General features: G+C 36.1%; 3 protein-coding genes across 3 annotated transcripts; 2 read left to right on the top strand and 1 right to left on the bottom strand.

Annotated features, from left to right (window-relative positions):
• The first annotated feature begins 3,695 nt into the window (after positions 1 to 3,695).
• On the top strand, positions 3,696 to 4,355 carry LOC143575621 (uncharacterized). The gene has a single exon (XM_077059940.1). The coding sequence runs from the start codon at positions 3,696 to 3,698 to the stop codon at positions 4,353 to 4,355; it is 660 nt and encodes a 219-aa protein (XP_076916055.1).
• A 415-nt stretch (positions 4,356 to 4,770) lies between these two features.
• LOC143575620 (uncharacterized) lies at positions 4,771 to 5,364 on the top strand. The gene has a single exon (XM_077059939.1). It carries the CDS (start codon positions 4,771 to 4,773, stop codon positions 5,362 to 5,364), a length of 594 nt encoding a protein of 197 aa, XP_076916054.1.
• Positions 5,365 to 14,531: 9,167 nt separating this feature from the next.
• On the bottom strand, positions 14,532 to 15,542 carry LOC143575619 (uncharacterized). The gene has a single exon (XM_077059938.1). It carries the CDS (start codon positions 15,540 to 15,542, stop codon positions 14,532 to 14,534), a length of 1,011 nt encoding a protein of 336 aa, XP_076916053.1.
• Between the last annotated feature and the right edge of the window lie 8,936 nt (positions 15,543 to 24,478).

The raw sequence follows: 24,478 nt of genomic DNA, 5'->3' as shown, positions 1-24,478 counted from the left end.
ACCCGATTTTTGAACTGGCTGCAAAAGAATATACAAGCATGGTGGCTTCTATTATCATATGCAAATTTTAGGCAAGTGGTTTGAAAGACGCTGACATCGATTATATGGAGCATGATTGAGAACCAAGTTACAAACTAAGGGGGAGATTGTTGGGCTTAGTTATTTGGTTTGTACTTAGTTTGTTTGTTTTGTTTGGGCTGTGTATGTAAACCGAGATCCAATTGGATCTCGGTGGGCTTTTGGTTAGTGTTGGGCTTGAGTGGTTAGTTCCCTATATATATAGAATGCATTGTATAGGGTTAGGGTGGTTCATTCACGTGTGATTTTGGCCGTCTAAGGGTTATCATAGACGAGTATTGTACTGTTAGTGTTTAAGCACCCGACGTTAATATTAACGTGTGTTTTGAAGCCATTTGTGTGTTTTACGTGTTTGTATTTATTAGTGTTCTTGAATCATCTAGCGTTGGATTTCCGCACCAACTCCTAGATTGTTGATATCATATTTGTAGTGATCCAGATTCGGGACTTACAATCGCATATTGTAATCACGATTCAATTAGCTCCAACACTTGTAACCGATTTTGATTATTAATAAACCGGTGGTGATAGTTCTCACCGCCCGGGGTTTTTTTCTTGTTATCCTCAGGATAACGGGTTTTTTCCTCGCAACAAATTCTTGTGTCACCTCATTTTTACATTCATTTCAACCAAGCACCACTCCTCACTCACTAATTTGGTTACGAAATTTCCTTTGTTAGATTTTGACCAAAACAATAACTATTAAGCTATCTCCATCTACTACCTTTATTGGAAGAACCAGATGCTACACTCTACCAGAAACCATGGTTGATGATAAATTTGTTGCCAATAAGCTTTATGCTCCTTGGGTTGCTGCTGATCAAAAGCTATAGTTATACTTAATGCTTCTTTATCCAAAGAAGTAGTAGTTGAGACGATCGGTTTATCCACCGCCAGAAAACCACCCGAATAGGAAGTCGGATTCCCCGTCATCTAAACCATATCGATCCAAACCTAATTCCAGTAACGATAGGGTCAATGTGGTAGACGATGATGAGGACGATCAATCTTATCCTAATTTAAATGATTACTGGTTTTCAGTTGATATTCCTGGACTAATGTGTGCCATGCAGGAACTAGGTGAAAAGGCAAGATGGCCACGAAAGAACGAGAAAAATGCTGCCTTGAAGGACATGTCCAAATGGTGCGCTTTCCATGAAGATTTCAGTCATGTGGCGGAAGACTGTATTGCTTTAAGGAGGGAGATCAGTTACCTACTCAGCAAGGGTCTCTTAAAAGAGTTGACGGGAAAGAAAAATAGAAACCAGGATCCCGAGCAGGATCTCAAAAGGGCGGAATCTCCACCTCCAGGCGCCCGGATTGTGAATGTTATCTCCGGAGGTTCAGATGTATGCGACACGTCCTACTCAGCAGCTAAAAGGAATGCCAAAGTAGCTAAAGCAGAAAAGCTCGAGGGAACAACCAAGACGATGACCTTACCCAAAGAATACAGAGTCACATTTGATGATGAGGAAAGGAATAACATTCGTTATCCTCACCATGACGGTTTGGTCATAACACTATATGTTGCTAATTGTTTTGTGCGCATGATCCTAGTGGACAATGGGAGCTCGGTGAATATCATACAACTAGAGACCCTGAAGAGAATGAACATTCATGACTCCAAGATTGCATCAAAATTTTCAGTCTTGGTGGATTCAGCGGAGAAGCCAAGAGTACAGTGGGAGAGATCAAGCTTCTAGTTTATGTTGAGGGAGTAAACTCTATCCATAAATTTTGTGTTATTGATGCGTTAACCTTTCTCAATGTTATCTTAGGCCAACCCTGGATCCACGATATGAAAGCAGTCCCCTCAACTTATCACTAGTGCTTCAAGATGCCGATGCCTTGGGGGAGTGTCAAGATTCAAGGTGATCAACAAGAAGCTAAAAACTGTTATGCCTCGTCAATGAAACCAACAACTAAATCAACTCAAGCATAGCAATCAAAGAACAAAACACTTGATGTCTTGGAAGTAGCTAAGCAAGAGGTCAAATAAGTACAATTAGATGATCAGGATTCCAACATCAAAGTGTTGACAGGAACTGGAACTCCTGAAGAAATTGAAGATCAATTGGACAAGTTCCTCAAAAGCAGAATCTCCAACTTTGCATGGAAACACGAGGAGATGACAGGTATGTCTAAAAATATTATTCTCACAAATTAGGTTTGGATAAAAGTTTTAGGCCAATCCAACAATAGAGAAGGAAGTTCACTCCAGAAAGAAATGCCATTATCCAAGAAGAAGTTGAAAGGGTGTTGAATGCTCGAATGATCAAGGAAGTGAAGTTCCCAAGATAGTTGGCTAACGTGGTGGTAGAACAGAAGAAAAATGGCAAGTGGAGAATTTGTGTTGACTACACAGACCTCAACAAAGCTTGTCCCAAAGATCCTTTCCCCTTATCACACATAGACTTGATGGTAGATGCAACTGCTGGGCGTGAAATGCTAACCTTTATGGATGGCTCTTCGGGATTCCAGAAAATCCAACTGGAACCCTTAGATCAAGAAGATACGACATTCATGAACCCGATAGGTATATATTGTTACACTGTAATGCCTTTTGGTTTGAAAAATGTAGGTGCCACCTATCAAAGATTGGTCAACATGATGTTCAAATAGCAACTAGGGACATCATGAAGGTCTATATAGATGATATGGTGGTGAAGTCAAAGAAAGCTGGGAATCATCTCCGGGATCTTGAAGAAGCCTTTGACGTCCTTAACAAGTACAACATGAAGCTGAATGCGTCTAAGTGTCACTTTGGAGTGGGAGAAACCGGGTTTTTGGGATATATGGTTACTAAGAGGGGGATAGAAGCAAGTCCAAAGCAGATCAAAGCTATCATGAACCTGAAAGCACTTGTCAACGTAAAGGATGTTTAGAGATTAACCATCAAGATCGCAGCCTTGAAAAGGTTTATCTCGAGATCCTTAGAAAGGAGCAAAGAGTTCTATCAGATCTTGAAAAGAACAAGAAGTTTGAATTGGAACAAAGCATGAGAAGGCGCTTGAAGACTTAAAAGAATACCTTTCATCAGCACCTTTACTCATGAAGCCTGAAGATGGTGAGCCATTATTCCTTTATTTAGCGGTATCCTGAGACACAGTAAGTGCTGTACTAGTCAAGGATCACGAAGGGTAGCAACATCCTATCTACTATGTAAGTAAAAGTCTACTTGATGCTGAAACCATGTATTCCCATTTAGAAAGTTAATTTTAGCTTTAGTTATGACATCTACCAAGTTAAGGCATTATTTTAAGACACATACTATTTTCGTTAAAATTAATTATCATATTAAAAATGTTTTGAGAAAACATGAAGTGTCTGGTAGGATGGCTAAGTGGTTTTTTAAATAAGTGCTTATGATCTTGTTTATGAGCCTAGGAAAGCAATTAAATCCCAAGCTTTTGCTAACTTTGTGGCTAATTTCAGTAGTGATATCCGGTAGGAAGCTGGCTGGGAAGTTCAACAACTAGACCAGGATAGGGATAAATGGATATTATTAACTGATGGGGCCTCAAATGTCAAGGGGATATGCTTAAGAATCAACTTGAAATCACCATAGAGGGACATAATACCCCACACAATCAGATGTGATTTCCGTGCCATAAATAATGAAGCCGAGGTATGAAGCTTTAATTGATGGCATTCAGTTGTCTAAGGATTTAGAAATTAAAAATATTCATGTATTCGTTGATTCCTTATTGCTTGCTAGCCACTTCAATTGCTCCTATGCTGTTAGAATTGAAAAACTAACAGAATGTCTTCAGATAGTTAAAAATCTGGCAGAGAAATTCGATTCCTTTATCATTGAACAGGTACACAGGGAGGAAAATGCTGAAGTAGATGCTTTAGCAAATCTTGGATCTTCCTTTAGGATCATGACGGAAATAAACATTCCGATCATACATATCCTGAATCCAGCCACAATAATGCCTTCACCTAATGAAAAGAAGTTAATAAGGGAGGTTATTGAGAGATATCCCCAAGTCAATGAAGTAAATGATTCTGAAGGTGTTGCTGATCAGGATCCTCAAGATAGTCAGGAATCATGGGTCCAACCTATAAAGAAATACTTGCAACACAACGAGATTTCTAAGGATGAGAATCCTATAGCCTTTTGTATGATGGTATCCAAGTTCATTATTTTAAATGAAATTCTCTATAAAAAATCTCTCGCAGGTCAATACTTGAGACGCATGGAGGATCTTGAAATACAAGAAGTTCTAAAAGATATCCATGAAGGCGACTGTGGGAATCATACTGGAGCTTGATCACCGTTCTCCAAAATCCTTAGGACTGGTTATTATTGGCCAACCAAGAGGAAGGATGCAATGATCTATTCTCAAAAGTGTGATGCATGTCATAGACACAACATCATTCTTCATCAACCACCTGAACCCATCCATCTTATCGTATCTCCATGGCTTTTCATGAAATGGGGGATGGATATCGTGGTAAAATTACCAAAGGCTCCAGGTAAAGGTTTTCATGTTAGCAATGACATATTACTTTTCCAAATGGACTGAAATAGAAGCATTTGCCAAAATTAGAGAACAAGAGGTGATATACTTCATCAAATGAAATATCCAGACACGCTTCGAAATCTCAGTCGAGATAATATGTGATAATGGATCTCAATTCATTGGCAAGAGAACCACCGAATTTTGTGATGCATAGGGTATAAAGATGATCACTTCCACGCCAGTACACTCTCAAGCCAATGGACAAGCGGAATCCTCAAACAAAATCATTGTCAACAATTTGCAGAAGAAGCTGGGGACAAAGAAAGGAAAATGGGCCGAAGAACTGCCATTTGTATTATGGGTAGATAAAACCAAATCAAAGAATGAAACAAGGCAAACTCCTTTCTCTTTAGTGTTTGGGACCGAAGATATGATACCAACTGAAATGGTGATCCCTACTTCAAGATCCTGCCTCCAGAATCCTGAAACCAACAATCAGGATCTTGCCGATGATCTTGACGTGGTGGATGAACTCAGAGATTCTACAAGGATTCGTATGGCGACATACCAACAAAGGATCACCAAGTCCTATAACAAGAACGTTAGGGTTAGAAGATTTCAAGTGGGAGATCTCGTACTAAGGAAGGCATTTCAGAATACAACGGATCCTAAGGACGGAAAATTAGCACCCCAATGGCAAGCACTATATAATATCGAGGCTGAGGTAGGAAAAGGAGTGTATCAACTATTATCTATGGATGGCAGGATCCTACCAAAGTCCTGGAATGCTGTTCATCTTAAGCTCTACTTCGTGTAAGTTAGAATTTGTTTCTAACTTAGTATGGTATGTATCCTAACCTTACTATTTCAATTAATTATTTTGTTTTTATTATTTTTGAATTCCATTACTGACATAAGCGTCGGAGAGGTGTTAGCTCGGCTAACACCCACCCTCACAAAGGTTCAAGTGTTTTACAGAATCGGGATCCTGACTAAAAAGTGAATGCACTCCTAGGGGTTTAGCCACCCCTCTAAGTTTAAGGTATAAATCCCTTCAAAGGTTTTCACCTTTCTACGAATTGGGTTTGAACACCTTTCAAGGAGCGCATGTTGTCTACATGTAATTCAAGATGACGCGACTAATTCATCTTAAAGGTGGCTGACAATTTCGTTGTTATTGGTTACATGATGGATCCTCAAGTATAGTATCAATGGAATAACATGAACATATTATACAACCATGGCTTGTCCCAAGTATTCAAACAAGGTTTTGGCATTTTCATGTCACTCATGATTGGCTTGTCCCAAGTATTTAACACTTAGGTGTTAACTCAAGATCAAAGCTATTTTTGGGAATTTCCCCAGGATCTTTATGATGAAAATTGTTTTCGGGATTTTTCCCAGGATCTTTATAATCAATCAAAGCTGTTTTTGGGGTTTTCCCTAGGATCTTTATGATCAAAATTGTTTTCGTCATTTTCCCCAGGATCTTTATGTTCAGTCAAAGCTGTTTTTGGGATTTTCCTAGGATCCTAAAGATCACATATCTAAATAATAATTCTCAGAGATTATTATCCTAATGTTTGTTGCAAGAATTCTAGAATGAACTTGAGAAGTTCTTATGGATTGTCTTCAAAGATCCAAAGATTCCTAATGCTTATCAACATAAACCCTATCCTATCCAAACAGGTTTGTTCTCTCGTTTAATTTCCTAAGTATTTGGTGAAAAGTTATTTCCAAACTTATGTTATTATTCAATTCGATTTAGTATAGTTTTTGTCAATATCTTTTAATGTAAAATCAAATAGACATAAGTAAAAGTCAAAATGTTTTATCGTTATATTAATCAAAATTGATATCCCTAAATTCTTCCTGGAACCTAGGATTCCTCCATCAGAGATATCAAAAGTTTTTCCTAATAAACTAGGAATGTCCGAGGCTTCGTCTTGAAACTCAGGATCCCTCCACCTTAAACTACTCATTGTTTTGCAAACATTAAAAACAAATTGTTCAAAAGATCACCACACGACAGGAAAAGTAATTTGTTTAGTTACAAGCAAGCCTATCAATGGTTCACAACTTATTTAACTCTTTGCTGATATCTGGTATGTATTGTTGGGAAATTACAAATTATGAATGGAAATTAGTTTATTAAGTTGTTAAAGTTATACCTCTTCATATGTTGAAACTGTTGAGTAGAGTTTTCTTTATTACACTTGATTAGTTTTATTAGAGAATTAAGTCTCTAATTAAGTGAGTTTCTTCACTCACCCTTAACTCTTGTATATATAGTAGGCTATGTGCCTCATTTGAAACATGCTAGAAAAATGAGAAGCTAGGAAATCCAAGAAAAAAAAAGTACATGCATGCATGAAGAGTTATTGGTGAAGAAGAAAGCTTTGAAGACCCATATGTTGAGAACATATAAATACGCGCTTCTCTATTTGATTTGTCTACCATTTTCTTTTTACTTTTCCACAAGTTCTAACAGTACGATTTACCTAATGTAACCTAGGGCACATGGACATCTCTGGCAGTACAAACTGCTTCGGCTGCTATACCCTGGGAGACAGACGCTTTGTATTATGTAGAGGCGCGGAATCTGTTTTAAGGTGAGCGTGCTGAACACGTGCCTCAACCTTAACCATCAACACTAGTTTATTCGTTTTTGCAGCAAAGGATCATACAAGAAGGTATAGATCAAGCTCTCGTTGAAGAATACACAAAAGATCGTTCAAGAATATGCGATTCAAGGAGCTTAGTCGATGACCAATGTGATTAAGACACAAGACGAAGCTATTACATGAAGTACCTGATAAAGGCACATTATCTTATCAATTTTGAATATAAAAATTTGTATATTGCATTCATTTTATTCGATTTTGTAAACGGTATTGTACTCATATACTTCCCATTACTAACGAGAGTATCGTTAGCATTTATTTTATTTTTAATAAAATGTGACTCATGTCCTACAATCTCAAAACATATTTCTTGAGATTGTTTCTACAATCTTAAAACCTTATTTATACGGATTTTGGGTTCACGAAATGGTTTAAAATAATAATATTTAGAGATTACAATCTTATAGATATTTTTTTGGGAAATTACGTGTGTAGTACAACTTGTAATGTTTGGATTTTTAGAGATCATGGTGTAATCTTAAATCCTATACCGTGTTACAAAACGTATTCTTGATTCAACCGTTTGGTTTTTAGAAGTGATTTTTGTAATCGTTTGTATTCTAACTATAGTGTTAGAAACGGTCTTGTAAAGCCACTGGGATTTTATTGATTTTGTTTTAATGATTTTTGTAATTGTTTATGTCTAACAATTGTGTTAGAAATGGTTTTTATTAAACAATTCGTTTCTTGCAAACATTAATAATCTAACATGCACATTAGATCGGGTTTATCAGTTTTTGTAAACGTTTCATTTCCTAACATGTGTGTTAGAAATGATTATTTTTATAAAATAATATGTTTAAAAAATTTTCCTAAACACCTCTTTTCCTCATGTTAATTATCTAACATGTGTGTACGATACGATTCATTATATATATAAGAATATACGTTTAAAACGTTTTGTGTAAACGTTAATTTTTTAACGAGCGTGTTAGAAAATAGTGTAGTGATATGTACATGTGTTACTTGGTGAAATATAGCATAAAAGATTTCACGTGTGTCTGTTCATATTCCTCCTATTAAGTTACTAATAATTCAAGCATTATCTCGGTGTTAATAAAGCGACTTTTGAGCTATACACTAGAGAAACCAACAATTTAAAAAGTTTTGCCTCAACGTTTAATGGTTCATGTATGTATTGTCTTTCGTCTAATGTGCGTGCTAGAATCGTTTAAGTTCTAATGTGTTTGTTTTAAATTGTTTATTTTATAAATCATACTGACTGGAAATGTTTTGTGAACATTTAATTTTCTAGCGTGCGTGTTAGAAACAATTTTGAAATGGTTATTTTATAAACTCTATCCTTGGAAAACGTTATATGAAAATGTTAAGTTTTATAAAGTGCACGTTATAACATGTTTTTTTTAAACATGTGTGCTAGAAACTGTTTTAGTACTCGAATATTAAATCTAAACTATATAAAACTGATTGTTGTTTTATGTTTTGATATTTAATTTTATAAACCCTTATTGATATAATAATATAATATATTGCAAAACGAAGGAAATGATTTACAATGATTTTAAACAAAAGTTTTGCATATTTTAAATTTTGCAAAATGGTTCGTTACTCTTGCGAAAAGTATTATATGTTAAACTAATATAGTGTTCTCAAGGTTACTTTATGGTGGAAAACAAGTTCGTGTTGTGTGAACAAGACCGATTGTTCAAGCTTCGCCACTTAAGTGTAGTAATTGTGACAACTTGATGTTGTTTTGAACATATTTGTTTAAGGCTATTGTTTCAAAATTGAAACAAGGATATGGGGATATGTGTGCATGGATTTCTATTTGAGGGAGTACCTCAATACATAACATAAAATGATATCATTTAGATGATTCCTGTTGAATGATGAAAGTGTTGAAGATAATAACACTTTGAGATTTGATGTCTAGATGTCGTATATTTATCCATTTGAATATTTATTATTAAAAAGTGTTTTACATTTTATGTTGTAGTTTCGGTTGTATTATTATTTTGTGTTCAATATCTTCGGATAACACATGCAGTTTTACAACCAAATATAGCTAAATTTATTGTGAAGTGCAAAAAATAGTTTTTTTTTTGATGAAAATTTATGTAAATAAAAAAAAGAATAATTTTAAATTCCAAAAAGAATATTGCATAAGAAACAACTTATGAGTTGTTGCATTGACAAAAGTCTAAGAAGGACATCAAATATATAACCACATCATGAGAGGGTCATTGAATAATGTGGTGAGTGTATTAAGATGAAATACGCATGAATATGATATTTAGCTCTTTAGAAACCGGCAAATGTGAATTAATATATGTTAATGACGTATTTAACTTCTTTGAGATTCACTAAGTGTGAACCGTAACGTAATGAGATATTTATATCCTTGGACATTCATATTTGAAAATTCACCGAGTGTGAATCATAAGAGATTTATTATGCTATTGTGGTAATTGAATTTAATTAAATCTTAAGAGATTTACTATAATAAGCTTACAATAACAATGAACATATAGATGTTTCTACTCCCATCCATTTTGTTTGAACTATGTGAAAGTTTGTCTTTAATTTTGGAAGAGTATCTTAAAAACTAGTTTCAAGAGACAACAATGAAATGCATAAATCACTTTATGCAAGTGTGAATTCCAAGAGTTTGAGTGTCAAACTAGTTGACTTTATCTCGACATAATAGTGATTGTACGTAGACGAGTAACGTTCATCTTGTGGTGATGGACGTATTCATCAAAATGATTTGGATTAAGACTTATGTTCAAAATCTATATAAGTCAATGGTGAAGCCTTGAAGATCAAAGGCAAAAGAGTTAGCTCCTTAAATGAATGAAAAATTATGTATGTTCTATATACATTAACTTGTGAGACTTTCCTGAATATTAAGGTTTGGAGATTTTGAATAAGTTTCATAATGTTGTCTAAACTAAGGGTTGATTGTTTCAAAGTGATATTGTGATGGCTGTGAAGAATCAGAAATGATGCATATTCTGTTCACATGCTAAAGTATTATAGTCTAAAGCATGCTAGACTAGTACTTGTTAATTATGGTGTTTTGCGAAGACTAATTAACGCGAAACATTCAAAACATACACAACAACAAGAATAAATTGTGTATAGACAAATTTAAAGAGGGTTTTTTCATTCAATCTGGGAGACAGACGCGTTGTCTTATGTAGAGGCGCGGAATCTTTTTTAAGGGAAGCGTGTTGAACACGTGCCTCAGCCTCAACCGTCAACATTAGTTTGTTCATTTTTGTAGCAAAGGATCATACAAGAAGATACACATCAAACTCTCGTTGAAGAATACACAAAAGATCGTTCAAGAACATGCGATTCAAGGAGCTTAGTCGATTACCAATGTGATGAAGACACAAGATGAAGCTATTACATGAAGTACCTGATGAAGGCACATTATCTTATCAATTTTGAATATTGCATTCATTTTATTTGATTTTGTAAACGGTATTGTACTCGTATATTTCCCATTACTAACGAGAGTATCGTTATCGTTTATTTTATTCTTAATAAAATGTGACCCATGTCCTACATGTATACCTATTCAAGTTATTATTATTTGTATGCTTTTAACCCTGTTGAGATTTTAGTTTTTTACCAAGCTTAATTAACTAACTCATGGCATTCATCATCTATTTTTCAAAGTAATCTATTTATTTCATGTTTTGGTCAAAAATTACAAAAGCAATAATTGAACAAATTCGTTAAGTGAGGTAGAGCGTTCTTCAACAATATGGTAAGTAAATGCGGTAAAAGTAAAGGTGAACACAGCGATATAGCGAGGAAAAGCCTAGGATTCTGGTGAGGATCTTCAGAAAAAACCTCTGGAGGGGAAAATTATCCCCTGCCTCAATTTATTAAAGTGAAAAATAGGTTACAACTTGAGAGCCAAGTGTGATGGAGTCTAGAGTACAGTAAGTGGAAGTGTTGTGTGTAAAAATGATGTGTTCCTATCCATCACAATGACCTCCTTATATAGTAAAAGAATTAAACAACTTATGAGCTAAATTTGGCTTCTCCTTGGTCAACAATCAAAGCCGTTAGGCTATTCTTCACGTGCTTTTACTGAGTCTCCAGCATAGAATAAGTCTAAAACAGTTACTTATCGTCATTATTTTTATTAACAATAAAAATGAAAGTAACTGTCTCCGAGGATCCCGCCTAATTAATAGGAATTTAACTTGGTCATTACTCCTAGCCATTATGGACCCATTCCACACGTTTTCCTCACTTTATTTTGCGAGCCTTTATGACTAACTAAGTCACCGATGGTTACCTACAAGAATATGTCAATATCAAGATCGAAATAAACCGTTAGTACCCAGGATGGAAATTAGGACAAGGATCCCGAGTGGAATCCCGACAAGGATCCCGAGTCATAAAATTGACTCATAAAAATTGTCCCCAAAATCTGACAGCTGCTATCACCATTTATAACTGTTAAGTTTTCAAATCGCTGTTTGTTGAGGAAACATTCTGTCTTTAAGTCCCTATTGCAGAGCCCTTAAGCCAGCTCCTACTTTTTCTTGTTTTGAAGCCACATGTTTCTTTCAACTGTTCCAAGTCGTCAGTGAATCTCTTCGAAAGGATGAGGTATGCTGAAGTCAGCATGAAGTTGCAGTTCTTTATACATTCGAATTGAAAAATATTTTTTGGCATTTTGTTAGTTGGTTTGAAAAAAATTTTGAAATGAATTTTCAACTACCGAAGGTTTGACATACTTGAGAAACAATTTTAACTATCCTGTTAGGATACAAGATGCTTTAAAAGTTTACACATAAAGATAGGTCTTTTTTATAACAATTCAAGCATTCATCAAATCCTTGTTTGGAAAAATTTATACGAAATAAATAGATTACATTGAAAAACAGATTATATGAATGCCATGAGTTAGTTAGTTAATTGAGCTTGGTCAAAAACTAAAATCTTAATAGGGTTAAAAGCATACAAATAATAATAATTTGAATAGGTTTACATACCAGATATCAGCAAAGAGTTCAATAACTTGTGAACCTTTGATAGGCTTGGTTATAACTAAACAATTAACTTTTTCTATCATGTGGTGATCTTTTGAACAATTTGTTTTTAATGTTTGCAAAACAATGAATGGTTTAAGGTGGATGGATCTTGAGTTTTAGGATAAAGCCTCGGCCATTCCTAGTTTATTAGGAAAAACTTTTGATATCTTTGATGGAGGAATCCTGGGTTCTAGGACGAACTAAAGGATATCAATTAAGATGAACTGGTCCTTCCATCTTGAATTACATGTGGAAAACGTGCACTCCTTGAAAGGTGATCAAACCCAATTCGTAGAAAGGTGAAAACCTTTAAACCTTTGAAGGGACTTATACCTTAAACTTAGAGAGGTGGCCAAACCCCTAGGAATGCATTCACTTTTTAGTAAGGATCCCGATTCTCCGAAACACTTGAACCTTTTGTGAGGGTGGGTGTTAGCCGATGCTTAAGTCAGTAATGGGTTTCAAAAATAATAATAAGAATTCAAATAATTGAAATTGTAAGTTAGAATACATATCATACCGAGTTAGAAATAAAATTCTAACTTATACGAAGTAGAGTTTAAGGTGAACAACATTCCAGGATCTTGGTAGGATCTTGCCATCCATAGCAGATAGCTGATATGCTCCTTATCCCGCTTCAGCTTCTATCTTGTATGGCTCTTCCCATTTGGGTGCTAATTTTCTATCCTTGGGATCCTTTGTATTATGAAATGCCTTTCTTAGTACCTTATCTCCCACTTGAAGTCTTCTGAACCTGACGTTCTTGTTGTAGGACTTAATGATTATTTGTTGATATGATGCCATACGAATCCTTGCTTAATCCTTGAGTTCATCTTCTGTGTCAAGATCATCGGCAAGATCCTGATTGTTGATTTCAAGATTTTGGAGGCAGGATCTTGCAGTAGGGATCACCATTTCAGTTGGAATCATTGCCTCGGTCCCAAAAATTAAAGAGAAAGGAGTTTTCCCCGTTGCATTCTATGATGTGGTTTGATCTGCCCATAATACAAACGGTAGTTCTTCGGATCATTTTCCTTTCTTTGTCCCAAACTTCTTCTTTAAATTGTTGACGATGATCTTGTTTGAAGATTATTCTTGTCCATTGGCTTTAGGGTGTACTGGAATGGAAGTGATCATCTTGATACCCTAGTTTTTCTTTGAAGATCATGTTGACCAATCTTTGATAGGTTGCAGCTGCATTTTTCAAACCAAAAGGCTTGGCAGTGTAACAATATATACCTGTTGGAGTCATGATGTCGTGTCTTCTTGGTCCGATGGTTCCATTTGGATCTATTGGAATCCCGAAGAGGCATCCATAAAGGTCAGCATCTCATGCCCAGCAGTCGCATCCACCATGGAGTCTATATGCGGCAATGGGAAAGGATCTTTGGGGCAAGCATTGTTGAGGTCTGTGTTGTCGACACAGACTATCCACTTGCCATTCTTCTTCTTTATTACCACCACGTTAGCCAACCATCCCGGGAACTTGACCTCCCTGACCATTTCAGCTTTCATAAGCCTATTAACCTCTTCTTGTATAATGACATTTCTTTTTGGGGCGAACTTCCTTCTCTTTTGTTAGATTGGCCTGAAACTTTTGTCCAAACCCAATTTATGAGTAATAATATTTTTGGAAATACCTATCATGTCCTTGTGTTTCCATGCAAAGGTAGAGATGCTGCTTCTAAGGAACTTGACCAACTGATCTTATTTCTTTGGGGATCCCGGTCCCTATCAACACTTGATGTTGGAATCCTGATCATCATTGTACTTCTTTGACTTCCTGCTTAGCTACTTCCAAGACATCTAGTGTTTTTTTTTGATTTCTACATTTGAATTGATTTAGCTGTTGGTTTCATTGACGAGGCATAACTATATGTAGCTTCTTGTTGATCACTTTGAATCTTGACGATTCCCCAAGGCGTCGGCATCTTGATGCACTGCTGATAGGTTGAGGGAACCGCTTTCATATCGTAGATCCAGGGTCTACCTAAAATTACATTGAAAGAAGTCAATGCATCAATAACACTTACTTTATGGATAGAGTTTACTCCCTCAACATAAACTAGAAGCTTGGTCTCTCCCACTGTACTCTTGGCTTCTCCGCTGAATCCCACCAAGATAGAAGATTTCGATATGATCTTGGATTCCGGAATATTCATCCTCTTCAGGGTGTCCAATTGGATAATATTTACCGAACTTTCATTGTCCACCAAGATCCTTCGTACAAAACAATTGGAAATATAAAGGGTTATGACCAAACCATCATGGTGAGGATCCTAAATAGTGTTCCTGTCCTCATCATTGAACGTGACTCCATATTCTTTGGGCAGGGTCATCGTCTTAGTTGGTCCCTCAAGTTTTTCTGCTTTAGCTACTTTGGGATCTTGCTTAGGATCCCAGTTTTGATTCTTCTTTCCCAGCAACTCTTTTAAGTGACCTTTGCTGAGTAGATAGCTGATCTCCTTCCTTAGAGCAATACAGTCTCCCGTCATGTCACCGAAATCTTCATGAAAAGCGAGCCATTGGGACTTATCCTTCCAGGAACCATTTTTCTCGTTCTCTCGTGGCCATCTTGCGTTTTCACCTAGATCCTGCATAGTGCACATTAATCCAGGAATATCAACTGAAAAACAATAATCATGTAATTTAGGATAAGATTCATCATCCTTATCATCATCTACCATGTTGACCCTATTGTTCATGGAATATGGTTTGGGTCGGTATGGTTTAGATGATGGGGAATCCGACTTCCTGTTTGGGTGATTGTTGCTGCTGGAGCCATCCAGCCTTTGCTGAATCATTCTGTTTTCTTCCAGTTTGATGAACCTTAAAGCCATGTTTCTTGCTTCATCCAGATTCCTACAGGGATTCATGACGAGATCCTCGTAGAAAGGGGTATCTTTCTTGAGACCCATCTTGAAAGCTTTCACAGCCGTTGCAACATCCATGTTGGGGATATCGAGAGCTTCCTTGTTGAATTTTCTGACGAAATCCCTAAGTGGTTCATCACAGCCCAAAGTTACTCTATAAAATTTACTAGTTAACCCTTCGAAACTTCTACTAAAAGACCACTGGTTATTAAACAGATTAACTAAATGAGCAAAAGATTTAATAGAGAAAGGAGGGACACTCAGGAGCCATTTCAATGCAGCTCCGGTGAGGGTTGAGCCAAAGCCTTTGCATAAATAGGCTTCCTTAAGATTTTGAGGTATGAGATTGATCTCCATTCTTTCTCGATATTGGGCGACATGTTCTTCAGGATCCGTGGTTCCTTCGTTCAGCTTCATGCTTGGAGTCTAGAATCGCTTTGGGATCTCAGCATCATATATGGGGGGGTGCGAATCTTGAGATTCTGTGACTGTTTGGAGCTACCTCCGGAATCGGCTGGACTATCCCTGGTATGCTAGAGATTAATCCCTTGATTTTTTTGCAATTCCTTATATACCATTGGGCTAATACTGGAATCCTGCGCAACACATGATTAGTCACAGGTATAATACATTATTAAAATTATCAGTATCAGGAATCACAGCTGGGGATCCCGGAATAACACCAAATTCCCGAATGGGAGTTGCCCTCGTGGCCTGGATAGGATCACTCGATCTTTTTGCTGATTGCATGGGATGAAAGTCATCATAACGATTTCCCTGGGTTCCCACACATCAAAGTTCAGGTTCCTAGGCAGCAATGGAGTGAAGGATTCCTCCACCCGCTTCTTCCCTTGTGCCCGGATATCCGGAGCTCCCTCATAACAGAGTTTTTGGTTTGCTTCTGAGTCTACATGTGTTCCTTCATTTGCATTAAAACATAAAAATATCATCGTTAGACATAAGGACATGTCTCGTGTTGGCAGACCCAGATCTTTGGATAAGCACATCGGTAGAGGCCTCGTTGCATGGGGAAGTGTGTTGCTTGATCCTCCGGCATCTGAGACTTTATGACCGGCGTTGGTAGTCTTCCTCTGGATGGAAGGAAGAGGAGGAACTGGTTGAGTAACCCCGAAAACTGTGGTTGGCATGAAGGAAGATGCAGCTTTTGATTGAGAGGCCATTTTTAGTATAGTTTTGAAAGGTAACGGTTTAGGACGAATGTGAATATTGATTTGAGTATGAAATACACCACTGGCGCCACGGGTAAATGTTATGACTTGGATCCTTGTCGGGATTCCACTCGGGATCGTTTTCCTGATTTTGACTTTTTCCAGGATCATGAGCACTGATGGTTTATTTTGATCATGGCTATGACTTATTCTTGTTGGTGATCATTGGTGACTTAATTTACTAAAATGACTCGCTAATAACTGAAGAAAAACGTGCAGAATGGGTCCATAACGGCTAGGAGTGGTGACCAAGCTAAAGCCATATTAATTAGGCGGGATCCTCAGAAGTAGTTACATTTATTTCATTAGATAATAATTACTTTTATGATGGTGACCGTTATAAGACTTAGTTTTATTAAAGACTTGCTAGCTGGATGGATAAAGGCACATGATGAATGATCTATAACGGCTATATGAGTGTTGCCCAAGTTGAAGACCTAGTAAATAAGCTAGATTCTCGGGATACCAGTTGGTTTCCTCCAATATATAATGAGGCTGATGCATGAATTGGAAACACAACTTCTACTCACACACTTTTACTCACACTCTCTGTAAGTTAGCCGCCATTGCAATCAGTTCTCGAGCTGTAATTTCTTTTTCACCATTAATAAATTGAGACAAGGGATAATTTTCCCATCCCGAGGTTTTTTCCGAGGATCCTCACCGTCCTCACTGGGATCTAAGGTTTTTCCTCGCTACAACGCTGTGTCAACCCTTTACGTTTACCACAATCATTTAACGTATATTTAAAGAACACATTAGCTCACTTAATGAATTTGTTCAATTATTGCCACGGTAATTTTTGACCAAAACATTCATAAATACTAAATGTCAATTACAAATAATCAAACTCAATGGTCCATACTATTATTTCTTAGTCCATACTATTTAACTTTTATTTCATAATTTTGCCAATATTCCTCAAACCTTTTTTTATGGATTTTACAATTATGATTATGGTTTTTGAAGTTTTTAACATAGGTTAACTTGAATCAAATCAAATATATTCGAATTTGATTCAAATTCGAGCTTCCAATACGAATCGAATACAATTTCGAATATGGCATATAATAAGAATACGAAAAAAAATTCATTATTCGTTTGATTCATTTCGAAACTCGAAAATTCGGTATTTGATTTGATGAACATCTCTAACCACCACCATTACCATTTTTCTTTAATTAGATAAAATTTTCTTTATTTTAAGGCAACGATATTTTTGTCATTTGTATTTTATTTTCTCAACTTTTGCTGTCTACAAGTAATACAAACAACAACAACAACAACCATACCCAATAAATCTCACCCATAGCAAAACTATTAGTAGGGTCTGGGAGGGTGGGATGTAGGCAAGCCTTACCTATATCCCTGGGGAATAGATAGGCTGCTTTCGAGGGACCCCCGGCTCCAAAAACAAGAAACATAATAGTAGAATAGTATATAAAGTATAAAATAGACTACTGGGAAAATGTAATATATAGTACTAACAAAAAAATTGATAAATAGATAAATTAATTACAATAAATAGCAGTATTAATAGTAAAAATAAACTATACAGGTAACAGAAACAAATTATACTAAGTTGGTCTGGTCATGGCTTTAAGACATATTTCTAAACCAAAACTATATCATCTCCCTAAAAGTCCTTAACCTTAATCCTACGTATCCAAGAAGTCTTATCATTAAGTCAACTTGGGTCTACCTCTATCTCTTCTGCCCTCTATAGTAATGTTTTCTACTAATCTAACAAGATTTTTCGTTTGTATTCTCTTCACATGTCCAAACCACCTCAATCTCCCCTCCTTTATCTTAACTGATATATTAGCTACCCCTAATCTTTCCCAAAAAACGTCGTTCTTATTTGGTCAGATATTGTATTCCCACACATCCACCTCAACATTCTCATCTCTGTTACCACTAGCTTGCGTGCGTGTGCCTTCTTAGCGGCCCAACAATCTGTTCCATACAACATCGCCGGTCGAATAGCAACCCTATAAAATTTCCTCTTTAATTTAGTTGGGAACCTCTTGTCACACAAAACTCCTATAGCTGCTCTCCATCTACACCAACTTACCTGGACGCGATGGGTCACACCACTATCTATGCCCCCATCACTCTGGTCAAACGACCCCAAATACTTAAACTTTTTTGTCTGCGGAACTGTTTGGCTTTTGATGGTGATTTGGATCTCCTCATTGCCATTTACCCCACTAAAGTCACAATGGAGATACTCGGTCTTGGAGCAACTAATTCTTAGGCCTGTCCTCTTTAAAGCCACTCATCATTCCTCTAGCCTCCTGTTTAGATCTTGTTTTCTCTCAGCAACTAGCACAATATCATCTGCGAAGATCATGCACCATGGGATTATCTCTTGGATCGACTTTGACAAAACGTCGAGGACTACTGCAAAAAGAAAGGAGCTCAACGCTGAACCTTGATGAAGGCCTATCTCCACCGGGAAATCCCTCATAGGCGAAACGACGATTGTTTCAGTCCTAGCATACATATTCCGAACTAGGTCTACATATTTCCTGGGTACACCTCTACCCTCAAGGCTATCCCAAAGTAGTTGACGTGGCACAATATCATACGCCTTTTCTAGGTCAATGAACACCATATGCAGATCTCGTTTTTTCTCTTTATACTTTTCCATCAATCTTCTTAGTATATGTATCACCTCCATAGTAGATCGTCCAGGAATGAATCCAAACTGGTTTACCGTAACCTGAGTTTCCCTTCTGATTCTAGCCTCAACTCTTTCCCATAGTTTCATAGTATGGCTTAGCAACTTAATTCCACTGTAGTTTCCACAACATTGGGCATCTCCTTTGTTATTATAGATGGGGACTACGACACTACTCCTCCATTGGTCTGGCATCTTACCAGTTTTGGAGATAGTATTGAACAAATTAGTTAACCATAAGATTCCTTCCTCTCCCAAACATCTCCACACTTCTATAGGTTTGTTGTCTAGGCCAACCGCCTTTGACCTTCCCATCTTCCTTATTGCGGTTCTCACCTCCTCCTGTGTGATGCGCCGACAGTAGCAAATATTTCGTTGTTGTCTTTGTGTCGGTGTGTTCTCGTTTTCACCATGGTAGGCCCTCCCATTGTTGAAAAGACCGTGGAAATAGGTTTGCCATCCCTACTTGATGTCCTTCTCTTTGTCTAACACTCGTCCATCCTTCCCCTTTATGAACTTCACAGTCTTTAACTCTTGCCTCTTACGCTCCTTATCTTTAGCAATTTGGAACATATGATGCCCCCCCTCATTTGTTTCTTGTCGTTCATACATCCGTTTATAGACTGTGTTCTTTGCTTTCGCCACCACCTTTTTTGCTTCTTTCTTTGCATTTTTATACGCATCCCTCAAACCCACTCTCGTCACTTCGTCTGTGCACCTCATAAGCTCTCTAAAACTTTCTTGTTTTTCCTTTATCTTGTCTTGCACATCCTTATTCCATCACCATGACTCCTTATGTCCACATATCATTCCCGTTGTGAACCCGAGAGTCTCCTTAGCTACTTGAGTAATCTTTGTCTCCATAGACTCCCACATTTGGCTTGCATCCCCATTTCGTGCAACTAGTGGCGGCAAGAGCACTCTATTCTTGAAAAGAGGAGACTTGTCATCCTTTAAATTTCCCCAACAAATCCTGGATGCATATTTCTTCTCCCTTCCGGGCAGCCTGTTTCTCATCTCTATATCCGCCACTAACAATTGATGTTGTGTTACTACTGTCTCCCATGGTATAACTTTGCAGTCCTTCCACCGACGTCGATCTCCTCGCCTCATCAATAAATAGTCTATCTGCGTCTTGCATCCCCCGCTGCTAAACGTAATCAACTGTGAATCCTTCTTTTTAAAGAACGAGTTTATGATACCCAGGTCGTGAGCCACCGCGAAGTCTAGAAGATCTGTTCCTGTCTCATTCCTATTACCAACTCCAAACCCCCCATGTATAGTATGAAAACCATCCCTGTCTATCCCAATGTGTCCATTAAAATCACCTCCTATACAAATTATCTCATTCCTAGGTATGCCCCCGCAAATTGTCTACAAGTAATGATGCATTTAATTCCAATAGCTAACCAAACAAACCAATGGAATGGTAATGACCAATTTTATTACATTATTCATTTCATTCACTCGTTAATTCCATTATTTCTCTATTCCATTACCTCAAACAAACAAGCCCTAATAGTTATATGATAAAGTAAAGGAGTGACCGGAATTGAGTAGAAGCTTTCTATTATGATATTTTGTCGAAATTGCATATGCAGTCTGCCAAAAAGAGTTTGCACTAGAAATTTTTCGTCGAATTTTTTTTTTTTTGAAAAATTTCTAAATCAATATTATCCCGTTAACAAACCCTTTTTTTTCTAGTAATGCTTTAGTTTTAATATATATTACACTATAAAATTTAGGAAAATGTTAAAATACAAAGGGAAAAAAGAATGAAAAGTAAGAGAAGTATTTGGGGGCCCTAAAACCACTAAAAAAATCAAGAAAAATAATAAAAATCATAACTCAAAAAATAAATAAAAAACAACAAAAGCAAAAAAGCAAAAATGTTTATCACGTTTCTCATAAAAAGAAAACCTGAAAAAACACAATGTCGATAAAAAAAGACACATTGCGAAAACAAACAAAATACACAATCATTAATAAAAAATGACACAATAGATCACAAAATATAACACAATGTCGGAAAAATATATCACAATGTTGAGTAATATAACACAATCTCAAGAAAAAAGACACAATGTTAAGGAAAAAAGTACAATCAATTTAATGTTTGTCCGTTTGTAGAATAACTTGATTCTAAATTTTATACTTAACATAATATTTATTATTTAATAATTTTATCATAATTTTATAGATGGTTAAAGTTATTATATAAATACATATAAGAGCATTCCTAACCCATCCCCTAAATTTTTGTGTGTGGTTTTGTAAATTAGGCTAAGGGGTATACATCCCTCAATATCATTTCCATCATTTATCATATTTGCCCCACGTCAGTTTTTCTCTATCATTCAACATCACCATTCAACACCCTTTAACATAGGGGTATACACAATTCGTCTCATTCTCCATCATTCTTCATATTTTATTTAATAAAAATTATATATATATATATATAATTCAAACTTTAATAATTAATTAAACCTTAAAACATTGGAAATAAATTATGAAATAAACTAAAACTAAAAATAACTAAAATAATCTAGAGAAGGAGGCGGTGGAGACCATATATGTTCGACCAAGTCCAAATGTAGCGCGTCATGCATATCTTCATTTTCCAAGGCCAATCGGTTATACTCTCTTTGTATTTCTTATACTGGTTGTATTGAACATTGTATTCATCCCTGTATTAGCAAGTAGCACATCCCTCGTTTTCAATAATCATGTTATACGAAATGCATATTGTATACATCATCCTCCTAATATATTTTGGCGCCCATGCTTATGTCGGGTTGGCCACTACGCGTCACTTTCATTTGATAACACTGAAACATCTTTCAATATCTTTTCTTGCTGCCTCTTAAGCCCCCTTCAATTTCTTTCGTTTATCATCTTGTGGGCACGTGAAGGATTTCACAAACATGTCACGATGGATATATCCCATCACCAAGATAATAGCCGTGCTTGTATTATATTCCTGAAACTTGAAAACTTGATTCCGACATCGTACATTCTATGATATTTTTGTAAAACCCGACTGATGGAGGATCATTAAATCATTATTTATACCGGCAACACCAAAGAAGACATGCTAAATCCATAAATCTTGTGAAGCGACTGCTTGTAAGGATGTTTGGTGTGCATGATCACCTAACATTACTGACTGCGCCAAGCATTGGGGCAATTCGCCCACTCCCAATGCATATAATCAATACTACTAAGCATTCTGGAAATTCATGTTTGTTTCATGTCATTCATATAATTTATGAACATCGCTCCAGATAGGGCTACGTAAATATTTCTTGCTATATAACTTAATGATATTTTTGGTAAACTTATAAACACTATCGCCTACAGTTCTTTCTGACATTTGAAGATACTCATCCAAAGCTTCATGAGCTGTGTCGTATGCCATATGCCAGATTGCTGCAATGCACCTATGTAGAGTACTAAAACCTCTTCTCCCTCTCGCATCCGGACGTAACTAAAACTATGGATCCATTCTCACTATATCGTCGAATATTCTTAGAAATAGGTGTATACTCATTCGGAAACGCCTCCTAAAATCTTCGCATATGAAAGTTGTGTTTTCGGGAAAGTAGTCCTACCAAACGAGCGTGTGAACCTCTACGATCTTGATTCAACCGAGCTTTTCTTTGGAGCGGAGATGATGTTTGCTCGTCACCAAATAAAATTTTTTCGACCTTGCATGAAGAAAAAAATTTGTATCGTCGGACGAAGAAGAATCATTCATTTTGAATTTTTGTTTGAAATTATATAGTTTTGGTTAAAATGGATTTGTATAAAATGGTTTGAGAATGGTTGAAATGGGCTTGTATAAAATGGGTTTGTATTATGTTTGTATTTATAATATAAAAAAATTTATTTATTTGTTTTTTAATTTTAACCGTTGCCAACGATCGAAAATTTGAGGAATGGAGTGAATGACCCTACTGACCATCGTCAGTAGTCTTCGGTTACGCGTGAAGGGTTTAGGGGCGGGGCGGTGTTTCAGGGAGACCCCTCGCGTGAGGGTTGCCAGGTGAGTTGCCATGTCGGACCATTGGGGTTGCCTACAGGTGTATACTGGCTAGCCTTACAGGATAGGGTTAAGAGTGGTTGTGTGTGAAGGAGAGAGACATGCTAGTGATATTTTAAATTTGGAGAATGTGTGTTTGCCTATATTTATTTTTTTTAATATTTGTTGAAATTGGTTGAGTAGAGGAGGGAGAAACTATAATAATAAATGTATAAAAAAATATTATTTAATTAAAAAGAAGAGAAAAATGCAGTGTTTTTAATGTAATTGTAGAGATGAGGATGGAGAACAGATTGAGAATGCTCTAATTAAACTACCAATGGGGTTGGTAGTCCATTGATAAAGATAAAACCTTTAAACACAAAGGGGTTGAGAGGTCTTTAGTTCAAGTCTTCTAAAAAATAGAAATTAGCCTTTACACACACACACACACACACACACACACACACATATATATATATATATGTGTTTGTATATAAAACTTATATATATATATGTGTATATAAAACTTATATATGTGTGTGTATATATATATGTGTGTGTGTGTGTGTGTAAGTAAAACTTATATGGATTGCTAGTCTACTCGTTTTAGCTCGCATGCCTTGTGGAGATCTATAAGGCCATGGGATATACTCTAACCCTTCTTAATTCCACATAAGCTCCACATCACTTATTTTTATCTCTTTCACTTCATCCCATTCAAAGGAAATGGTTTAATCTATTTAACTCTATTTCACTCCTATTAATTTTTAACAAATCAATTAGTAATTAATACATATTGTTCCTTTTAACCTGTGAAAAGCATAATCCATAGGCTTTCTTTTAACAAACTTAAGACCAGTGGGGTGCGGTTTAATACATATTTAAAGTGTCATGTCATTTTAACTTATGTTGAATATTAGAGTATACCACATGGCCTAAGTGAAAGAAAGTTAAAATCGAAATAAACCTGTTAAATCATAAAAGTTAATTTGAATTAATCTAACTATTATATTAAAGTAACACATAGTTTCTACATGCACTTTAATTAAGCTATCTGTATGGGATTCCACTTTAACAATTTCTAAAATTATAATTTACACCTAATAAGATATTTAATTTTAATCTAACTATTTATACTATTAAAACAAAATCATTCTTTCATAAGGTATGTTATTATAAATCCATAAGCTAAAAATATGTTGTATTAAACAAACTTTTAGACATATAAATATATTTTAATATGCTTCTGAGATAACAATGTATGTTATTACGTATATTATTAAATTTAACTTTTTTACTGTATTTTTTTAAACTATCTGTATATTACACGGGGCTTTATACTAATTATTGAAATAACATATTGTCGAGTGCATACCAATTTTCAGATATTTCCTAATTTTTCATATAATAATTG

The sequence above is a fragment of the Bidens hawaiensis genome, unplaced genomic scaffold, assembly GCF_021521415.1.
Source record: "Bidens hawaiensis isolate Kalapana, Puna unplaced genomic scaffold, B.hawaiensis_p1.1 tig00027553_1, whole genome shotgun sequence".
NCBI lineage: Eukaryota > Viridiplantae > Streptophyta > Magnoliopsida > Asterales > Asteraceae > Bidens > Bidens hawaiensis.
Note: the sequence above shows the minus strand (reverse complement) of the source record. Positions and strands in the feature narration are given on the sequence as shown.